General features: G+C 35.1%; 1 protein-coding gene and 1 long non-coding RNA gene across 3 annotated transcripts; one reads left to right on the top strand and one right to left on the bottom strand.

Annotated features, from left to right (window-relative positions):
* Positions 1-149: 149 nt before the first annotated feature.
* msi1b (musashi RNA binding protein 1b) lies at positions 150-22,324 on the top strand. 2 transcript variants are annotated; one of them, XM_051117056.1, is made up of 14 exons: positions 150-280; positions 533-573; positions 1,422-1,503; positions 1,629-1,713; positions 8,518-8,559; positions 8,655-8,747; positions 15,031-15,079; positions 15,945-16,027; positions 16,120-16,237; positions 16,701-16,781; positions 18,614-18,670; positions 18,960-19,022; positions 19,168-19,322; positions 20,981-22,324. In XM_051117056.1, the coding sequence occupies exons 1-14, from the start codon at positions 150-152 to the stop codon at positions 21,020-21,022; spliced, it is 1,122 nt and encodes a 373-aa protein (XP_050973013.1). In that variant the 3' UTR covers positions 21,023-22,324. The 2 variants fall into 2 exon arrangements, with proteins under 2 accessions (XP_050973013.1, XP_050973014.1); XM_051117057.1 differs by lacking the exon at positions 18,614-18,670.
* Positions 15,074-15,958, bottom strand: LOC127169581 (uncharacterized). The gene is made up of 3 exons (XR_007828257.1): positions 15,835-15,958; positions 15,314-15,430; positions 15,074-15,213 (listed from the first exon to the last, which is right to left on the bottom strand). It is a non-coding gene; the product is annotated as an uncharacterized LOC127169581 (long non-coding RNA).
* Positions 22,325-22,648: the final 324 nt, after the last annotated feature.

Genomic DNA, 22,648 nt, shown 5'->3' with positions numbered 1-22,648 from the left:
GGAGTCGTTTCAGTTCTGATGTCATCGTCGTGTCACGAAGGAAGGTAATCCACTGACTCCCGGTCAGTTCTCGAGGGCTCCCGTGTTTCACGACGGGACTGGACCAAGAGAGAGGTGGAGTCTTTGGGCTTTGAGCTCTAACTCACCCCATGCCAATCCCCCTCTCCACACTTTCTGCCTCCTTTCTCGCACCGTACTCGGACGGGATACACAGCCGCGCAATGGAGTCGGAAGGCAGCCAAAGTAACCTGTCCTCCTCGGACTCTCCGCACGACCCCTGGTAAAAAAAACAAAAACCTTCCTCAGATATCAAAACTTACATATGAGAGCGTCAGATCGAAATCAATTAAAAAGTAACTCAACAAAGAGAGAAACGTGTTTTGGCGGTGTCCAGGGCACCTCTCATCCACTCGGATGAGTTTGACTGAGAATCACTGCCGTTATTTGAATCTCGGAAGATCTTAACGCGTCCTTCTGATTTACACGCAGACGCGCAGCACTTGTTGATCACTTGTTTGTGTTGTTTTCACAGCAAAATGTTCATCGGTGGTCTGAGTTGGCAGACTACGCAAGGTGAGTAGCCTGACTCTTTACTAAGTATCTGCACGTCAGCCAAAACGACAGATCTGATTCATATAAAACACTAAATTACTGCGTAATTACGGTGTAAACAAATCTCAATAGCCCTTTCATGCAGCTACAGTAAAATTTAAGCTACGCTATAAGAAATTGTGAGTAGGAATGTAAGAAGTGACTGCGACAAGTGAAGCAGATTAAAGATGGTATAATAAAGAAAACATTTTTATATAATGCATGGTTTCACCATATGCATGCAACTAATAAGCAAGTAGCCCCGGATGAGCAAAAAAAAACTCCACTGGGTTGCTCTGTAATTTGGCTTGATCCTTTGTGCAAAGCCTATACAACAGGTTTAGCTGAGAGAATGGAGAAAGTTTCACCAACTGCTGTCATGCTGTAGGCTGTCCTCAGTATGTAGGACACATTGTTGTTTTGTATTACGCTGAGGTATTGTTCACGGCACAGAACTCTTAATAGCCTTCCTGTCATCTGATTCTGCCAGCTATTATGATCTTTCAGTAGATGAACATTTTAATTAGGCTTTATCAGCCTGGCAGGCACCTACTTTTCACTAAAGGATCATATTTGTGGCTAATATCTATGTTTAGAGATCTTATGTTCTTAAAACAGCTTTTTAGAAATCAAAAATGCATCTTTAAAGAGTAAACAGTCTTGTATATTTCATTACGTGATGATGACCTCACCTTGTATTTCACATAGATCATCTCCACTGATGATGTCATCCGTTCTCTGTTGATGTCATCAATGAATAATCATGTTTTTCCCCCGCAATCTTCCAATCTCAATGTTCTGAAATAATTCATCGTCTCCTGCTTTCTCAGAGGGTTTGAAGGACTACTTCTGCAAGTTTGGTGAAGTGAAAGAGAGCATGGTGATGAGAGATCCAGTTACAAAACGCTCGAGGTAAGGGAACAAGCAACCTGACTGGGAAGCGACAACAAACATACAAAGCCTTTTATTATTGCCTGTATTGTCTGTTTTACACAAACGGGTGGAGGTGTTGTAATTTTGATCTCCGTTTCCACTAGGGGTTTCGGATTTGTCACATTTGTTGACCAAGCTGGCGTGGACAAAGTCCTGGCCCAGACCAGACATGAGCTGGACTCGAAAACTGTGAGTTTTAACATCATTCAACTGCTGTGCTAACAGTTTCCTAGCTTTAATGAGTATTAGTGCAGTATCTGACTGACTGAAACGCCACGATACGGCGGTAATCAGAGTCACAGATGCTGTGTATGCATGTGAGGTTTCATGCCTTTTCACTTTGGGTTTTGCTCAAACAATTCGGGAAGATTTGGAGAGAAAAAGCGAGCGAGAAAAAGTTCCCATCTCAGCCGTTCCTCAATGAGGTTGTCAGGGAAGCATTCCTATTCTGTGTCAATCGCTATGGTAACTAGGGGACCCGAACAGGGTATGCTGGGAGTTGCTGGGAAGCCTTTGTGGTGCCTTGTCTCAAGAGTGCTCACCAAACACATTAGACTCATGCGGAATTCAGATTTTTTCCCCTGTGGAACCAGTCCTTGAATCCTGTGATGCTTCAGTGCTGTTTTTCTAACAGGTGTACAAGGCCCTTTGGGCCTTGTTTATGAATGACATCCATATAACCATGATTTTGCATCAAAACGGATTAGTAGACTCAGCAAGAGTGCTAGAAATAGGAAACTTTGATGCGAGGTTTTGTGTTGCGCTGCATCTATTTGTGAGAGTCTTTGTCGCTGTGCAGAGCAGGCGGGTCCTGGGACAATGGTGCCCGTTGGTTGCCATGACGACAGTGGAGTCACCCCCCAGGGGGTCAGTGGGGAGGGAGGGTGAGGCTTGAAGGAAAAGAAAAAAAACTTTCTCATCTCTCTCTCTCCCTCTTCTGAAAGTTTGCACCAGTTCCTCATTTGAGTGAAAAACGGCCTCGCACTATGGCAACAGGTAGTGCACGGCAAACCCCAACGAAACTGCGTGTTTCTGTACTTCAGAAATCCTCAACACTTCAGAGAATTTGTCCCTGTAATTGAGTTGTAGATTTTACACAGGCAAGAGACTGGAAAAGCCCATCGGACTCTTAAATTAAACGAACATATCTAAAGCAAGCGTTAAGAAAGTGTCTCTCAGCTCCAGTCTTCCACAGCCTGGCCGCTTGTGCTGTTTTCTAAGTGCCTCCCCCCTGAGAGAGAGGCAGGCAGAGCCAGGGGAACATGGAGGCCTTTGTCCTGCTTTACCTCTATGACTGTGCCCCTGTGAAGGTGCCTTATGGCTGCTCGCCTGGGCCGACTTTAAACTGGAGATTAGCTTAACGAGCTCAGCGATGGGGCGGTGGAGGAGGGGAGTCCAGGAAAGCGAGAGAAACGTGTGCGGCGCAACTCATAAAAATCACAATTTTACGATTTTCAGTTTTGGGACGCACTCTTGAGGATTCTTGTGGCCGGTACGGTCGTTCTGTGTGTGTGTTTGTCTGTATGCGAGTGAGATTGATACGCAACGCTAAGGTTCTAGCGATTGACCCTAAAGGATTGACCTGGTTAGTTAAGTCCATTGACTTAAAATAGTTTTGACAGGGATGGCAATTTTGGACTGTTAAGGACACACGGTGGTTAGATACTATTCAGATTTGCATTTCAGAAATAATGTATGATGTATTTTTATGATAAAGAAAGCTGTCGCTAGATGTATTTATATTTTCCCAAAGATGAAACATGTGGTAATCAAAGGGTGATGTTATTCCCGGAGCCACAGAGAAGTATTGAAAGTATCTGAAAACACCCTCAAAGTAAACACACAAATCAGAATCTCCATCCAAAGTGTGCATCTGTTGTGCACACTTTAATACTGAAGTGTACTAGTGCTGACAGTCAAACTCGAAAAATGGTTCTAACTGTAATACCGACCTCAGGGTCTAGTAAGAGTGAAGGAGATCACATAAAACTGTCTAAAATAAAGAAAAGAGAAAATCCTTTAAAATTCTATTTAGGTTCTTAGAAATGTGCTTTTGTATTGATTTTGGGGTAACACTTTGCAAGAAGGTTCATTAGTTAACATTAGTTAACTACATTAGTACTAAGAATGAACAAAACATCTACAGCATTTATTAATCTTAATTTCAGCATTTACTAATGCATTATTAAAACACAAGTTGTGTTTGTTAACACAGTTAATGCACTGTGAACTAACAAGAACAAACAATGAACAACTGTATTTTTATTAACTAACATTAACAAAGATTAATAAATACTGTAATAAATGTATTGTTCATTGTTTGTTGATTGTTTGTTAATACATTAACAAATGTTAACAAATGACACCTTATTGTGTGTTACAGATGTTGGTGCCAAATGGTTTGAAAAAAAAAAGTTTAACGTTTGTTTTATTTTTATCTTATTCAACGTAAGTTTAACATAGTTGAATTAAAACATGTCTGCACTAATTAAAAAACATATTTTCAAAGTTATAAAATATTTTTCTTAAACCTTGAATGTGAACACACTTAATCACTTATCTGAATCAGTAATTTTTAAAAAGGTACAAATATTTTTTATTTAAAGTTAGTTTTATTTATTTATTTCAAATTTTGTATTTTGGTCACACCACATTTTTTAAATTTAGTGGACAAGTTTTTTAAACATTTATAAGCAGTAAAACAGATTTCTTAAAATATTACGTTCATAATAGCAATAAAAGTACAACTTAAATAGTGTTTCAAAAATTACTTTCCTTTTTTTCTTTTTTTTTTCTTCATTATGATTTTAAGACAGGTGTATCATCCTGCTACATCATTTACGTGAACACTTTGTAATAACGATCATTAGTCAACATTAGTTAACTACATTAGTTAACATGAACTAGGAATGAACAATACTTCTACAGCATTTATAAATCTTAGTTAATGTTAATTTTAGCATTTACTAATGCATTATTAAAATCACAAGTTGTGTTTGTTAACATTAGTTAATGCACTGTGAGCTAACATGAACAAACAATGAACGACTTATTTTTATTAACTAACATTAACAAAGATAAATAAGTAGTGTAATAAATGTATTGTTCATTGTTCATTCATGATGTTTAATACATTAATTATTGTTAACAAATGGCAACTTATTGTAAAGTGTTACCTTATTTTCTTTACATTTATGACTTCATGGCCCCAAAAATATCAAAATACATTTTAATTCAGAAATTAAAACCATGCTAACAATAGAAATGATCTAGTAATTGTATAAATCACAATTTACTGTTATTTAATATGTTTAATATATATAAACTATAACGGTTTAAGAGTTGAAACCTCATGGTGATCTACCACTAATGTGAATTTAGTGAAATTTACTTAAAAGCCATGTTTGTGAATATAACTCAGAATAGAAGTTGTGTAATTGTATGAATTTTGAATAATAATTAATAAATAAAAAGCAATTGTCCTTTCATTGAGCCATTACGTGATAAAATGCAAAGGATTTAAGCAAATATTCAAGACTGAAAAAGTGTAAAAGTTGAAGAGATTAAAAACTCATATTGATCGACCACTAATCTGAAATTAGTAAATATTTATGATGGTTAAACTTAAAAGCCCTTGTATGTAAAAACATCAGAATAGAAGATGTGTATTCATTGTATGTATTTGAAATAATAATCAATAGACAAACGACAATCGTCATTTCATTGATCCATTATGTGATACAATGCAAAGCATATAAGCAAACATTAAAAACCGAAAAGTTGAAGAGTTGAAACACTCACACTGATTGACCACAAATCTGAATTTAGTGAATGTTTATCATGTATGTATGTAAAAACATACTCAGAATAGAAGATGTGTATTTTTTATATGTATTTTATATAGTATTTAATAGACCAACGGCAATTGTCGTTTCATCGAACCATTGCGTGATAAAATGCTAAGGATGTAAGCGAACAATCAAGACTGAAAAAGTGTAAAAGAGCTGAAAAGCTCCACTAATCTGAATTTAGTGAATGTCTATGGTGGTTAAACACATAAACCCTTACTGAATCCATTACTGTTCAGTGTCTCTCCACTCTCCACATGGTCCAAACCAACTCTAATGACAATAATCTGTTTTATGTGACCATACATTTTATCCTCAGCTTTCCTCTCATGTGCGTCGGTGGCTGTATGTTGATTTTGTTTGTTTGTGTGTGTGTCTGTTTGTTTGTTTTTGATTGTGCACAGGAGTGGTGCGGCCTCAGCAATGTTGTGGACCGGAGGTGACTATCAGAGTAGTCTAGAAACTATAGACCTACTGTAAACCGTAGCTTCTGCATCAGATCTCTGTTCAGATTAGCTTAGCCTCTTCATTTTTACTCTCTAGATTCACAAAGAATCTCTGTTACTCGTAGTCTGTTGTATGAAAACAAACAGGCGACTCTGGTAAACTGCTGCAGTTTACCTCAGAGCTGCTAGCTCTTTAGCGTAGCTCTATTCGAACCCTCTCTCGGACAGACTAATCATTATTGCTGCTAGCGCTGTACTGCCTTCACTGTCTTCTAGAATTTAACCTCAGTACAGCATGACGTAGACTAGCGTTTGGTAAATAGATGGACTAGACTATAGACTAATATAGAGTATCTTGAGTATCTAGTTTGTCTACTGTTGCAATGGGTGCTAATCAACATCAAATTTTCAGCACATGGTTGATACAGTAAATACATTGACACAAACTGAGCTTTTAAGCAACTTTAACTATTTTAATGATTTAAGTGTAAATATACTGTAGTTTCAAGCAGCTGGATATTATTTTGTAATATTTTACAACTCATTTTCCAGATGTAGACACTAATAAACAATATTCAGATTTGTAGAAACAAAGAAAAGACATAGAAAGAAAGACATGCAAAAACAAACAAACACAAACAAACAAAATATTTTGTTTGGCTGTCAAAAGAGTGTGTGGGTCAAGGATGCTTTTCTGCTTGAGTTTCTGTGCCGCCTTTTGTTTTCCGACCACTCTTCTTTCCAAGGAAACGTGGTTGTGGTGTTTCCCTGAGTGTTTTTCATGTCCAGTGGTGTTTACAGGAAAGCTGACCCTTCTCTTGTCCAGTCACAGGTGGCCATGACAGCCTCTTCTGTCTAGTCATACTCATCCACTTCCACTTGCCTCTCATAGAAACCTGTAAACTTTTCACCCTGTTTCTCTGTCGTTTGTGAACATTAATACGCTGTCTGATTTAAGGGGTTTTCACACTGACAGCAACAAAGCGACTCCAAGTTTGCCAGTCACAGCGGTGTTGACCGTTAGCGATGAGAAAAGTCAAATTGTGGGGACAAACAATTGTGTAAAGACAGAAATTAATACTTTTATTGAGCAAAAACACAATAAATGCATCAAAAGGGACATTAAATACATTTACAATCTTACAAAACATTTCTATTTCAAATAAATGCTGTTGTTTTGGTAACACTTTACAATAAGGTGTCATTTGTCAACATTAGTAAATGGATTAACTAACACGAACGAACAATAAACAATACGTTTATTACACTATTTATTCATTTTTGTTAATATTTGTTCATAAAAATACAGTCATTCAGTGTTTGTTCATATTAGTGTGAACAACTTGTAATTTTAATAACTGAACCTTACTGTAAAGTGTTACTGTTGTTTTTAACTTTCTGTTCAACAACATACAGTTTAAACTAAAATACTAAGCTGATATTAATAGTAAGGTATTTTAGTAGTGATAGTAGGAAATGTTTCTTGATTTTAAAATGATTATAGTATTGTAATATAAAAATGTTATAATCATTAAATAAACAATATTAGAATGATTTCTGAAGGATCATGAGATACTGAAGACTATAATAAAGGCTGATGAAAATCCAGCTTTACTATTACAGGAATATATTACATTTTAAAATATATTCAAATAAAAAACTATTTTTTGAAGTTAAAGTTTTAATTAATTTAAATAATATTTCATAATATTACTGTATTTTTTTAATCAAATACACACAGCCATGGTGAGCACAAGAGACTTTTTAAATAAATTTAAAAAAGTCTTTGTACAATAGTTTATATAGGGATGTAACTTCCAAAATTATGGTGTATTATGTAGTACTGTGCACTTTTCCTCCAAAAGAACAATTTTTTCAGCAAAACAAATAAAAATAAAAATTGTCTTGTAAAAATAGAGTCTTACTTTTACCCATAGTACATCTCATCTGTAATCAGATGTCCACAAGCTACATCCAGTTGTCATGAGGGTCCATTTTTTGAAATTGAGATTTATACATCATCTGAATAAATAAGCTGAAATCTGCTAAAAATATTGAGAAAATTGCCTTTAAAGTCCAAAAGAAGTTCTTAGCAATGCATATTACTAATCAAAAATTACGTTTTGATATATTTACGGTAGGAAATTTATAAAATATCTTCATGGAACATGATCTTTACTTAATGTCTTAATGATTTTTGGCATAAAAGAAAAATCGATCATGTTGACCCATACAATGGCTATTGCTACAAATATACTCAATCTACTTAAGACTGGTTTTGTGGTCCAGGGTCACATATTAGGAACGTCTATACGCGACCAATAGTACAACAACCTGGCAACATAATAATAATATCACTGTCAGTGTGAATGGAGCTTTATTCTCTTCTTAATAGTTACTCACTGTCATGTAGATGAATCTCCATTTCTTTTTCATTTTTCATCCTTCCCTGAACTCTGCATGTATGAATGTATCATCATTCTCAGACAGAAAAGTTAATGCAGGGTGCAGTCAGAGCCTTTAATACACACAGGCAAGATGTCTCTGCAAGGGCCGAGAGACACCAACTGAAACCAGAGCTCAGAGGATGTGAGCTTCTCACTGATGTTCTCATTTACAGTCCCCGGTGTGTTGGTGTCAGTCTTCCTCTTTCTCCAGAATTTCTAAACTAGACCTTCTCCTCTCAAACTCTCCTTTAGATTGACCCGAAAGTTGCCTTCCCGCGACGAGCCCAGCCTAAGGTATGTGCCTGACTGGTCAACGTGGTCAAGATGCTTGATAGTATACAGCTTTTTGTTATTTTTGAAGATCTCGTCACGCTCTCGTTGTTTTTCAGTTGGTGACTCGGACAAAGAAAATCTTTGTTGGAGGTCTGTCAGTGAACACTACTATTGAAGACGTAAAGCAGTACTTTGACCAGTTCGGAAAGGTAAGTCGTCTTTGTGTGAAAGAGTTGAAGGCATTATGGGATAGCAGGGTGATAAAATAAAGCGATAAGCCATGAGAGGCAGCATGTTACAGTGATTATATGGGAATGCAATGTTATTAGGCTTGGAAAAAGGAATGTGATTAAAAAGAATACAAATTAAATATCACATGTGAACCTGGACCTCAAAACCAGTCATAAGGGTCAATTTATGGATAAATAAGCTTTCCATTGATGTTTGGTTTGTTAGGATAGGACAATATTTGGTCGAGATGCAACTATTTGAAAATCTGGAATCTGAAGGTGCAAAAAACATAAAAAACGACTTTAAAGTTGTCCAAATTGAGTTGCATAGCAATGCATATTAATAATCAAAAATTAAGTTTTAATATATTTACGGTAGTAAATTTACAAAATAGCTTCATGGGACATAATCTTTACTTAATATCCTAGTGATTTTTGGCATAAAAGAAAAAGAGTTCATTTTGACCCTTACAATGTATTTTTTGGCTACTGCTACAAATATAACCATGCTACTTACGACTGGTTTTGCGGTCCAGGGTCACATATGATAATAGTCAGAATAAATACCTATTTTAATAAGTTTATGGTTGCCAGTTAACACACATTCATTAATATGCATGATCATTCAAAAGTTTGGGATTGGTAAGATTTTTAATGCTTTTGAAAGCAGACTCCACTGCTTACCAAGGCTGCATTTATTTGATCAAAAATAGAGTAAAATTGTGAAATATTATTACAATTTAAATAAAGGTTTTCTATTTGAATATACTGTAAAATGTAATTCCTGTGATGCATATGCATTTTTATATACTACAATTTAAATAGACAATAGGCATTTTAAATTAAATCTAGCATAAATAATATTTCACAATATTACTGCATTTATTATAAAACACATGCAGCCTTTGGTGAGCATGAGAGACGTATTTTGAAGACATATATATTTTAAATATATAAAAATATATATATATATATATATTTTTAAGTGAAACCCACGTCTTTGTAGTTTATATAGGGATATCATTTTCAAAATTAAGATTTTTTTATGAATTATGAATACTTTTCAGTTTTGCAGTACTGTGGTTTATATGCAAGCACTTTTTTATTCCAAATAACCATTTTAGCAGAAATAAAACTGAACACAGGCAAAAAACTGAAACATTAATCGTAAAAATATAGTCTTATTTTTAGCCTCAATGCATCTCAACTGTAATCAGGTGTCATCTGTAATATTAGAAACAACTACAAGCCTTGGCGATGCTCAAGAAATATTAGAAATATTTTATATATCAGTATATGAAGAAATATATCTCTTTTTTTTCAAGTGTTTGTAACAGTTACACTTCTTGTTTAAACACAGTATTTTTTTTCAGAATACGTAATGAATGGGAAGTTTAAAAAAAATAACTTAACTGTAACATTATAAGTTTGTTTACTGTCACTTTTGATCAATTTAATGCGTCCTTTCTAAGTAAAAGTATTTTATTTAAATATATATATGTAATCATTTTAATTGACTTCAGACTTTTGAGCGGTAGTGCCGAATGTACAGTCACAGGTGTCTTTTTTTTTTACGGCAGCAAACATGACTCATCCAATCAAAACAGTAGGAAAGATTAATTTTAAATAAAGACTTAAAGTTTGAAATAATTTAAACTAATCATTATGAAGGTTTTGCAGAGGTGTACTGAGTGAAATCTGAGCCAGTTTGGTGGGGAACCATGAAAGAGGGAAGAAGAAAGGCGTAGAGAGACTGAGAGAAAGAGTTGGGGTAGAGTTTGAGAGTTTGAAGGGGTGAGTTTTGTTTGCTGGGGGAAGGTGGGGGAGATTACTTGAATCTGAATTAATTTGATGGAACAGCTGCTCCTGCCCTGAGCCCCCCCTCCTACCCGGTTACCACGGTGACCCTGCCCATCCATTGTCCCCAAGTAATTTAGCGGGCAAAAGGTTTTGTGTTTGGGGTGTGTGTGTGTGTAGGAGAGAAAACGAGGGAGAGACTGTGTGTTTAGGGGGAGGACGAATGTTCATAACTGAAGTAACACAACAATACATCTCAAAATCTGACGGGCTTCTGTAATGGATCATCTAACGTTTCTTTGCAGCGTACTTCAGTCACACATTGTCAGTGCAAAAACTCGGGCAGAAAATAATTCATCATTCTTGAGCCATACTTGAGTGTGGAATGCAGACAGAGAGAGAAAAAAGAGAGAGAGATGATAGTCGCAGCCACCCGGGGAAGTTGCAGATTAGTTTGCCTCACTGGTCACTTTGTGTTCTGGCCTGGTTTGAACAAGGGATGGAGAGAGGGAGCGATGGAGAGAGAAAAACAGACACCATGATAAGAAGCACACAGAACAAGAAGCGACTCAATATATAACTCAATTAAAAAAAAAAAAAAAGCTAGTTCAGATTAGAAAATAGAAACGTTTCAAGACGTTGAACACAAAAGCGTGAAAAGAGTAAGAAAGTAAGCTGTCAGATTTCTACCTGATCTGACTTTTAGAGGTGTATTTTCCTTATGTCATGCTTTTGAAAATATAACAGATTTGAAAATGTGATAAATCATGTCCACTCACATATAGTTGAAGACTATAGTAAGTAATAACAACTGTTTTATGGGAGCTGTCGTATTAGCATCACAAGATCACTTAAATCACTTAAATCCAAAGCAACTCGCATTGCATTCAAGGTAAACATTTTATCAGCGCTTTCACTCCCTAGGAATTGAATCTTTGTCCTTGGCATTGCTAGCGCCTTGCTCTGCTGTCTGAGCTCTACTGTCTGAATTGTGACCCTGGACCACAAAACCAGTCATAAGTGTAAAATTTGTGAAATTGAGATGTATACATCATCTGAAAGCTGAATAAATAAGCTTTCCATTGATGTATGGTTTGGAAAGGACAATATTTGGCTGAGATACAACTATTTGAAAATCTGGAATCTGATGGTGCAAAAAAAATCTAAATACTGAGAAAATCGCCTTTAAAGTTATCCAAATGAAGTTCTTAGCAATGCATATTACTAATCAAAAATAACGTTTTGATATATTTACGGTGGGAAATTTACAAAATATCCTCATGGAACATGATCTTTACTTAATATCCTAATGATTTTGGCATAAAAGAAAAATCGACAAATTTGACCCATCCAATGTATTTTTGGGTATTGCTACAAATATTCCCATGCAACATAAGACTGGTTTTGTGGTCCAGGCTCACAATTCTGTTTTGTTGTTTGAGACTTTTGAGACCTAAACTGTTGATTGCAATATAAGCAAATGTAACATAATATAAGGTTGAATGACAGAAAATTAAAACATTTGAAATAATATTTCCTCAAAATTCACATTTCTACTACAACCCAGTCTCATAAAAATATGTACCTCTGGGCACCGTTTTTCTGTACCTTACTGCACGTTTCACGGCAGTTTCAAACAGAAATGTCCACTGAGTGGCGCTAAAACACTGGTTCAATACATCAACCCTGGCACGTTTTTATTACGTTGATATAAAGTTATGTATTGCTGTGTTTTTATTACGTTGCTTCAGATACGTATTGCGGCGGTTAAGAGTTCAAATATCCGGGGATTGTCGCAAAAAGTTAATGCTCTGTCATGTTGAAAATATGCCCTACACCAAACCCAACCCTAAACCTACCAGACAGTGTTAACAAATGCAAAACTGACACATTTTTCAACACAAGCGTGCCATTTGAATCCACGGGATTTGAACCAGAGCTTTTCACCTCTCAAGTATTTCTCCATACTGCATGAGCTACAGAACAAACCTACTGTTTATGAAAACCCATAGATATGAAGCTGGATATTTCATGCTAACATTCAAAAGCATCAGTTTTCAAATCGACAGACTTAAAGGGGGGGACAGTTTATCCCTTTAAACTGTCATATTTCTATCCAAGACTGCCTTAACACCAAAGGCGAGTGACAGAAAATGAAATGTGCATATTTTATGTGCTAATTTTAAACAGTATTTACTTAAAGTTCAGTAACTATTGTGTATAGTGATCCACCAAAATTTCAGCAACTGAAAAAGCACCAAAAAAAAAAATTACCACTGGTTTTCCTGTGAACACCCTGAACCACATTTAAACTGTGTTTATTTACCTGATTACCCACATTTAATTACTTAAAATTTGTTTTCTGTTCTGTTTTTTAATTAAACGAAGGCAGGAAGAATAATTTCGGCACATCACTAACTTTTGTTTATTATCCATTGTTAAAAATATAAGGCTGTTAATAAATGTTGACCAGTGCTGATGATCTCAAAATCATCCAATATCAGCCAATTGATAACTAGTAATGTTAAACCCTACTACACTACTTAACAAGTTCTTTTTCCAGGCACACACTCTAAAAGATGAGTAAATGGAAATGGAGAGAGAACACACAGAGTGTTATTGGTCTTTTAGTTAGTCGTCACCAAGAGACTGTGAGCGTGTGCACACATAAAGTGTTGATTGGTCAGGCTGTCCTCTTGTGTTTCATATTTTAGACTGAATATGAAACAGTTTTTCCTCCTCTCTTTCTTGCTCACTCAAAGACCTTGAAGTTTGACCTTCACCTCTGACCTTTAGGCTTAAGCTGTCCGTATGTTCACAGTGACGCACTTTTGCCCACACATACAAACGCTAAAATGCAAGACAAATACTTTTGGCCTTCTTACTTTAAACAGAAACTCTGATGTTGTTAATTAATAATTAGTTTTGCACTTGTTTACTTCAAAGTATATATTTTTTAAAAATTACTCGGAGGTAATCAGTGATGGGAATAATGGCATTATAAATAAACCGTGTTACTAACAACATTACTTTTTTCAGTAACGGGTAATCAAATGAATTACTGTTTCCCCCGTTACCAAACTATTACCGTTACTGACAATAAAATGCGGTGATTACATTAAAGATGAGTTTAGACGGTAAAAACTGGAGTTTACGTTAGAATCATAGAGATTACTTCATCAGAGGATATTTGTTTTCGACTCGACCATATACATAAATTTCTCATGTCTGTGAGGCACGTATTAGTGTAGATTCAGGTTGTTTTATTAACGTGTTTGTGAAGAAAGGTGATGGAGACCAAGACGGCAGAGCGCGCACGCTGTTTATTTTAGTTATTTTACAAAAGCACATTGTTTTCTTGTTATTATGATGTTTTTCATGTCTGCGGGTTGAAGCGACCCCAATAACGTGATATTTAGCCCCTGGAGGGTGTCTCTCACGTTGTCCCACAGCAACATTTAAATAGTGTAGATTAGCGTGCAATGTTTTATTAATTTACTATATTTAATATTGGGGGCATCCAAGTTATTTGACATATTTGAACATTGTTTAAAAAAGTAACACAATAGTTACTTTCCCTGATAATTAGTACTTTTATAAAGATGTAACTCAGTTACTATTTGTGAGAAGTAACTAGTAACTATAACTAATTACTTTTTTAAAGTAACGTGCCCAAAACTGAAGATAATGTAATATTAAAACACTAGGCCTTTTAAGTGTGCTTAAAAAGAATACACTTTTGTGATGATTTCGTAAGGGATAGTTGACCCCAAAATGAAAATCCTGTCATTAATTACTCACCCTCATCTCGTTCCAAACCCCTAAGACATTTGGTCATCTTCAGAACACAAATTAAGATATTTTTGATGAAATCCAAGAGCTTTCTGACCTAAATAGACAGCAACACGACATGTTCAAGACCCAGAAAGGTAGTAAGGACATTGTTAAAATAGTCCATGTGACGTCAGTGGTTCAACCATAATTTTATGAAGCTACAACAATACTTTTTGTGTGCAAAAGAAAACAAAAATAACTTCACTCAGGAGCCAGCGTTGTGTGGTACTCTTGAGCATATCGAAGACTAACCTGGAAGAGAAGAAATTATTAAACAACGTTATTTTTGTTTTCTTTTCACACAAAAAGTATTCTCATAGCTTTATAAAATTCAGTTGAACCACTGATGTCACATAGATTATTTTATCAGTGTCGTCTGCCTTTCTGGGCCTTGAACGTGTCTATGCAGGGTCAGAAAGCTCTCGGATTTCATCAAAAATATCTTAATTTGTGTTCTGAAGATGAATGAAGGTCTTACAGGTTTTGAACAACATGAGGGTGAGTAATTAATCACAGAATTTTCATTTTTGGGTGAACCATCCCATGAAAGAGATAGTTGTGACTAAAATTGTGACTAATGCTAGATAACATAATAAATGTATGTAATTTTTCTCTTTTCTCATCCCTACAGGTGGATGATGCCATGCTTATGTTTGACAAAACCACCAACAGGCACAGAGGTAAAGCTCCCTTTCTCCTTATTTCATGAAATAACTATGTGCGTCAATGGCAGCCGTTCTTCCATTTGCTCCTTTCTTCCTAAACCTGGTCCAATCTGTCTCCGTCTCCTCTCCATGGCCCTCCATCCTGTACTCTGTAGGATAAGCGGTAGGTGAGGAGAGAGATTGAGTAATTAGTGTGTTCGTTAATCAGGGTTTAGGCTAAAATCTCGTTAAGCGCCCTTCCCTCCTCACCGGTTCGGCAGCACATCGATTATGACAGCTTGCATGGCTTTACCGCAGCCTTTTAACCCAGTGGAGAGGTGGAGGAGAGGAGACACATGGAGAGACAGACAGGAGACCAGAGCAGCACTTGAGAAAAGAAAAATAAGTTTTTGTTAAAAACATCTTTTTGTTGAGAAAAGCTGGCACTGTTTATGAATGACTTTAAACGTTTAATATAGAATACAGGTCACAGGAAATCTGTGTAATTACAGAATTAAGGGTGAACCTTAAGGACACAAGGATATTCACAAATATTTAACCACATAAAAAGCACATGTAATTACTTTTTACAGATTTACTTAGAGTCCAAACACCTGAGACCACAATCTGGGTTAATTTAAATGTAAATATAAATAGTAAAAGACATTTTTAAACAAGATGTTAGGATTCTGCCCTAACATAGAATACATGGTACTTTTTAGTGTTGTGATCATTCTGGATTTATGAGATAGGAAGTAAAATTCATTGGGAGTTTCATCTGAACGTCTCACCTGAAGTTGAACTGAAGTACATGAACCTTAGACATTGTTTATAATGATGGCTGAAGTGGAAATCCAAATGTAAACTGTGGTCTGAGTGTCTGGACTCTTTCTTTCCTCAGGGTTTGGATTTGTGACCTTTGAGAATGAAGATGTGGTGGAGAAAGTCTGTGAGATCCATTTCCACGAGATCAACAACAAGATGGTGAGAATTCTTATTCAGAGACACAGTTTTGTTTCAGACGCACTGTTACAGCTTGCGTGTGACTGAATGATATCTTCCCGATCCATTCACAGGTGGAGTGTAAGAAGGCCCAGCCCAAGGAAGTGATGTCACCCACGGGCTCTTCAAGAGGTCGTGCTCGTGTCATGCCGTATGGAATGGACGCCTTCATGCTTGGCATAGGAATGCTGGGTAACTGCCGATTATAAGGATGATTAGAGCTTAAAGCATAGAATGGACTCTTCTGCCCTCTGCTGTTCAGAGTAAAAAGTGCAGTCTAGAAAAGGCCACAAAATTCATACTGAATACACAAATGCTATACTTTCATTCTACTACATAGACTAATATTGATTCAATATGAATTTAAGTCACCAGATAACATCTGTTGAGTGAACAGGTAACAATATTTGGCCCGAGATAGAACTATTAGAAAATCTGGAATCTGAGGGTGCAAAAAAAATCAAAATATTGAGAAAGTCGCCTTTAAAGTTGTCTAAATGAAGTTCTTAGCAATGCATTTTACTAATCAAAAATTAGGTTTTGATATATTTATTGGTTTTGTGGTCCAGAGTCACAGATGATATATCTTAAATATTGTTATTTACTCAAAATACTGTTTAGAAATAGATATTAACTGGTGTCATATTTTTCCCAGGTTATCCAGGGTTCCAGGCAGCAACATATGCGGGTCGCAGCTACACTAGTCTCACACCAGGATACACATATCAGTTCCCTGGTAAGGCTCAACGTCTGAATCATGCATTCTGTAGAGCTTTTCACACACTGGTTCACGGGAATGAACACTTTCCTGGGACAAGTCTTTGCAAACACTGAGGAATATAATCAAGTATTGGGCTTTTAAATCAGGAAGTGATTGTTTATCAGTTTATAACTGCATTATAATATTTTTCAGACACAGGTTCCCTTGCGAAAGTATTCATACCCCTTCGTTTTTGATTTTTTTTTTTCACATTTTATGTTGCAGCTTTATTTTAAACTGCTTTAAATTACTTTTTTCCACATAAATCTACACTCTATACACCATAATGACAAAGCACAAAACAGGTGTGTAGCAGTGTTGCAAATTTATGACAAATAGAAAACTTTTGTGGGGCTGTTTTTCAGCGGCAGGGACTGAGGGACTTGTCAAAGTAAAAGGAAAGCTCAACACATCAAAATATAGAGATAGCCTTAATGAAAACCCAGTCCAGAGCATTCAAAACCTCAGATTGGGCAAAAGGTTCACCTTCCAACAGGACAATGACCCTAAGCACACAGCAACAGTGGCTTATAGATGACTCTGTGAATGTCCTTGAGTGGTCCAGCCACAGACTTGGCTTGAACCTAGTCAAATATTTCTGGAGAAACCTAAAAATGTCTGCCAGCCCCCATCCAAGCTGACAGAACTTGAAGAAGATTGGCAGATAATTGCTAAATGCTGATGTGCAAAGCTTGTCGCATCATACCCGAAAAGACTTTAAAGGTGCTTCAACTACGTACTGCGTTAAGGGTATGAATACTTATGCAATTATTTACGTTTTTTAACTTTATGAATTTGTCACAAACCAGTTTTTTTTTTTTTCTTTGCTTTTGTCATTACGGTGCATGAAGTGTAAAATTGATGTGGAGAAAAAAGTTATTTAAAGCAGTTTAACATAAGGCTGCAACTTAACAAAACATGAAAAAATGAAGGGAGTATGAAAACTTTTGCATGGCACTGTATTCTTGTAGTATCATAACATTATGGTTAAACTTTCAAATGGACTGTTTTAACAATGTCCTTACTACGTTTCTGGGTCTTGAACGTGTCAATTCTGTTGGTGTCTATGCAGCGTCAGAAAGTTCTCGGATTTCATCAAAAATATTTGAATATGTGTATCGAAGATGAACAAAGGTCCTATGGGTTTAGAACAAATGTTTATCTTTGTGTGAACTGCTCATTTAAGCAACAGAACTAATGTAGCTAAATATGCTTTTAAACATTATCTGGCAGTCTTGATGAATCATTTGATGTCACCCAATTTCCATATACGCAAAGTAATATACTAATAGTCATAAAAAATGGAAATTCCACATTTTGGAATTAGATTTTATGTGTAAAACCACATATATTAGATTATACTGTATATACACTACACGTTTTTAAATGCTATTGATGGAAGTCTTTAGTGCATATCAAGGCTGTATTTATTTGATAAAAAATACAGTAAAAATGTAAAATATTCTTAAAATTTTAAATGACTGTTTTCTAATTGAATATATATTAAAATGTAATTTATACCTGTGATGCAAAGCTGAATTTTCAGCAACATTACTCCAGTCTTCAGTGTCACATGATCCTTCAGAAATCATTTTTGCTGTTTTGCTGCTCAAGAAACATTTCTCATTATTGTCAATGTTAAAAACAGTTGTAACCCATGGCTGCTTGTAAACCTCAGAGAGGCGGTCTAAGACTGTCTTTCTGTGTGTCTTGCCACTCGTAGGCCCTGTAGTGCTTGTCCATGTGTGTAGTGTGAACAGCACTTGTGTGTATGTTTAAACAGCTTTCTGTGTTTATCTCTATTCTAGAATTCCACTTAGAGAGGACCCCCCTTCTGACATCACCCCACCCCCCTGAGCTCACAGGTTAGTTCCTCTATGAGCTTTACAAGCAGCTTTTGTACACGGCAGCCGTTTGCCCTATTCCAACACACAGCACAGTATGATCTGAGTGCTGTAATCTTACGTGGTGACAACGCCACCCAGGATATCCTGCACAACAGTTTACTCAGGCGTTACCACACATTATCAGAGCATCATTTCTTACTTTGTGTGATGCAAGCACTTTTCCCACTGCTTTCGTAGTGCTTGATACTGATGAAGTTCTCTTTCATGTTTGTTTGCTTGTTCTGTGTGCGTGCGGATGTTTTCGTAGCCATTCCTCTAACGGCGTACAACCCCATGGCGGCAGCCGCAGCAGCAGCAGCTGTGGTCAGAGGTGCGAGAATTTTGTTTTTTTCTAAATCCCACATGACCCATGCTCAAGAAATGAGAGCTCACGCCCCAATGGCTGGCCTATATAGCTTTAAGGTTTCTTGTTAATGAAAATGGTTTTGTGGAATTTCATTTGATTTGTATTGTAGGCTCAACACCTTCTCGCTCAGCTGGGTTTTTAGGTACCAGCAGCCCTGGGCCAATGGCAGATCTGTATGGGACGGCCAATCAGGACTCAGCTGTCAGTAGCTATATCAGCGCTGCAAGTCCCGCTCCCAGCACTGGATTCAGCCACAGCCTCGGGGTGAGTCAGTGACATGCAGTTTTGCTACTGTTAACTAAAACTAAAACTAGTAAAGAAACATTTTCAGTCACTGAAATGAAGCTGAAATTAAAAAAGACTACACTTAAAAAAGAAAATACAACAGTGAAAATTAGAAATGTTGCTTTGACAACTAATTTAAATAAAAATAATTTTAAGCTGAAGTACTAAACTTACTCAAATCTAAATCTAAAACTGAAATTTAAAAAAAATCAAAGCTAAATTTAAGTATTAAAATGACAAAAACACATGGCAAAATTACTAATACCTAACCTACATTCAAAATAAAAACTCTAAACATTAACAAACAATATAATAGTATATAAATAAGGAGAAAATAACACTGATGACAAAAAGAAAAGGAAATTTAATTGTTCTCTTTGTATTCATATTGGTTCCAATAGATAAAAAATAAATAAATAAATAAAACACACATTTATACCATTTTCAAAAAAAAAAGAAAGAAAGAAAGAAAGAAAAGAATTGAATAAATCTAAAAATATCTGGTGTAACCAAAAATAAATAAATAATGTATATATATATATATATATATATATATATATACATATACATATTTTTTGTGTGTGTGTGTGTGTACACTTTGAATACATGTACAAAGTTACATTTTTAAAGGTTAAATTATTGACCATGACACAAAGTCATGAGTGTCTGCAGGGCAAATTTTCAAATATTAATAGTTAAAACATTAACAAATACTTTAATAGTATATAAATATATAAATAACGATAAAATAACACTGATGACAAAAAGAAAATGAAATTTAGAATTGTTCTCTTTGTATTAAAAAAAGTAATAATAATAAAATAATAATAATTTAGTGAATCTAAAAACATCCTGTGGTGTAACCATCAACCAAAATAAATAAATAAAATAAAATAAAAATAAATAAAAAATAAAATGTATATATATTGTGTACACTTTGAATATATGTACACACCTTAATCATTTCCAAAAGTTTTTAAAATATATTTTAAGTTAAAAATGTTTTCTTTTTTCTTTTCTTTATTTCTGAACTAACCTTGCTGTTATGTAAGGTTAAATTATTGACCCTGACACAAAGGAATGAGTGTCTGCAGGGCATATTTTCAAATATTAATAGTTCAAACAATAACAAATACTATAATAGTAAATAAATAATGATAAAACACCACTGTGAAACGGAAATTTAAAAACTTGTACTCTTTGTATTCATATTGATTCCATAAGGTTTAAAAACACATTTATACCATTTTCAAAATAAATAAATAAAATAAAAATAGAGAAAATAATTAATAATTTGAATCATTAAGTGGAAAGTATAAAAATAAAGTAAATTAAGTAAATAATTTTAGTGAGCTTAAAAACATATTTTCAAATAATAATTACTAGCAGTAAAATTTCTAGGTAATAATAATTACTATTAGTTATTATAAATTGTTATAATAATTCACAAAAGTCATTAAAAATTATTTTCATCATGTGTGTTTAAGTCATTGTACATCTGATTTTTTTTTTTTATTTAACAAAGTTTCATATAATTTATTAAATACCTGAACTTTAATTTAGTAAAAATAAGCATGTTTTTCTTGTGAATTCCTTTATGCTACATTACACCTCATGGCCTATTTTTACCTTCACAGGGCCCTCTGATTGCTACAGCATTTACTAACGGCTACCACTGAGATGAGTGAAGAGTACAACAGTATTCACAGTTCTGACGTCTTCCCTACATCTAAAGGAAGGATTTTTTAAAGAATGTGGTGATCTCAATCGAATACAATGGATGCACTCTACGTGCCGCAGGGTTTTATTGTTATTTTCTCAAGCTCTCTGTCTTCGAATGGTTTTGGAAGAGACGAATCGACCCTAAACTGACGGAATGTCGGCTGCAACACTATTAAAGTGATGTGACATATTTCCTGTTTTATGAATTACTGTCATATCGGTTTCTAAACTAACCTCCTGCTCCTCGAATATAGAGCTAAACCTGTAAATAACTAGTTTGTTTCTCAGTTTAAAACACTAACAACTTATTTTTTGTCTTAGTTTTCTTTTTCTCTCTAAGTTCTTGTTCAAAGTTTTGTCTTTTTTGTGATGACATAATGTAGGTTTGTAACTGTAGACTTTTCATTTTAACAGCATAAGAGCAATAATCTGTGTCAAGACGATGTGAATCTTTGTAGCGTATTTAAAAAACTAAATTGCTTTCAGACACATTTGGTACATTTTCTACTGAAGAATATAGTGTGATGGGATGTCAAAATGTATATTTTGCTAGTTTTGCAACTGGATTTATTACATTGATCATGAAAATAGCAGTAATTATAAGGAGAACATATTTCTCAGACTTAGATTCGACATTGTTTGTGTAAAATATTGTACATACTATCTTTTTGATCTGGTGAGATCTGTCGGCACGATTAAGAGAGTTTTTTTACACTCAAGAACGCAAACACGTTATTCTGTGTGTCCAAAAACGTTTTTTTTTTTTTTTTTTTTGGTCATGATTTGATGAACTTGAACTTTTTGTTTTATTTTGTTCAGTGTTTTTTTTGTGACAGAAGGCAATGTGAATGATGCTACTGTTGAGTGTGTGTGTGTCCGTGTGTGTTTGAGAGTGAAAGCATGTCTGGTGCTCTCATGATCTAATGTATTATCTTCAGTAAGATGATTTAAAATGTGAATTGTAACCCCTATTTCCATGCTGTTATGTTGCTTTTACCAAGTTTATATCCATAACACAATTCCTTTAGAATCTCTTTTAGAGGTTTAAAGTGTTGTAATAATTGGAATATAAATATCCTTCAATTAACTGAAGATTCTGGTACTGGTGAAGACAAAAAAAAAAAAAAAAAAGTAGCAACACTAATATAACACTTTTTATGAAGTAAACAGGATGGCTGTTATTAATTGAAAGTTTTAATGTTTCTTGTTTGAAGCTTGACCCTCTCTGAAAAATGAAATAAAAAAAATTCAAAAGTCAATTTGAAATTAAATTATTTCAAATTTCAAAACTCCCACATGGGTTAACACTGCATGACTCACTTACACTCCAGACGTTGCCTGTTAATTTTGTTAGTGCTTTTTTATTCACCTGTGGCTTCAGGGCAAGTCAAATCGCCCACAGTATGCTACTGATTCTGTCTGATTCTGCTCTGAACGCCCGCACACAGAAATCTGTATTCACGGGACATTTGTGAAAATACATTGGAACTATTTTTGGTCAGGATGAAACAGCGTTATCTTATTGCTGAAGCACGTCATATCACTAGGGCTTTTACCGTTAAGTTGCTAAATGGGGTTGCGTA

The sequence above is a fragment of the Labeo rohita genome, chromosome 8 (assembly GCF_022985175.1).
Source record: "Labeo rohita strain BAU-BD-2019 chromosome 8, IGBB_LRoh.1.0, whole genome shotgun sequence".
In the NCBI taxonomy this organism is placed as follows: domain Eukaryota; kingdom Metazoa; phylum Chordata; class Actinopteri; order Cypriniformes; family Cyprinidae; genus Labeo; species Labeo rohita.
This window is presented reverse-complemented; position numbering and strand designations above follow the sequence as displayed.

Bases quoted from the DNA above. Each gene is read 5' to 3' on its own strand.
- msi1b (XM_051117056.1), top strand. From the start codon at position 150: ATGCCAATCCCCCTCTCCACACTTTCTGCCTCCTTTCTCGCACCGTAC. The intron at 281-532 runs GTAAAAAAAACA...TTGTTTTCACAG, and splicing joins GACTCTCCGCACGACCCCTG to CAAAATGTTCATCGGTGGTC. The intron at 16,782-18,613 runs GTAAGGCTCAAC...TCTCTATTCTAG, and splicing joins ATACACATATCAGTTCCCTG to AATTCCACTTAGAGAGGACC.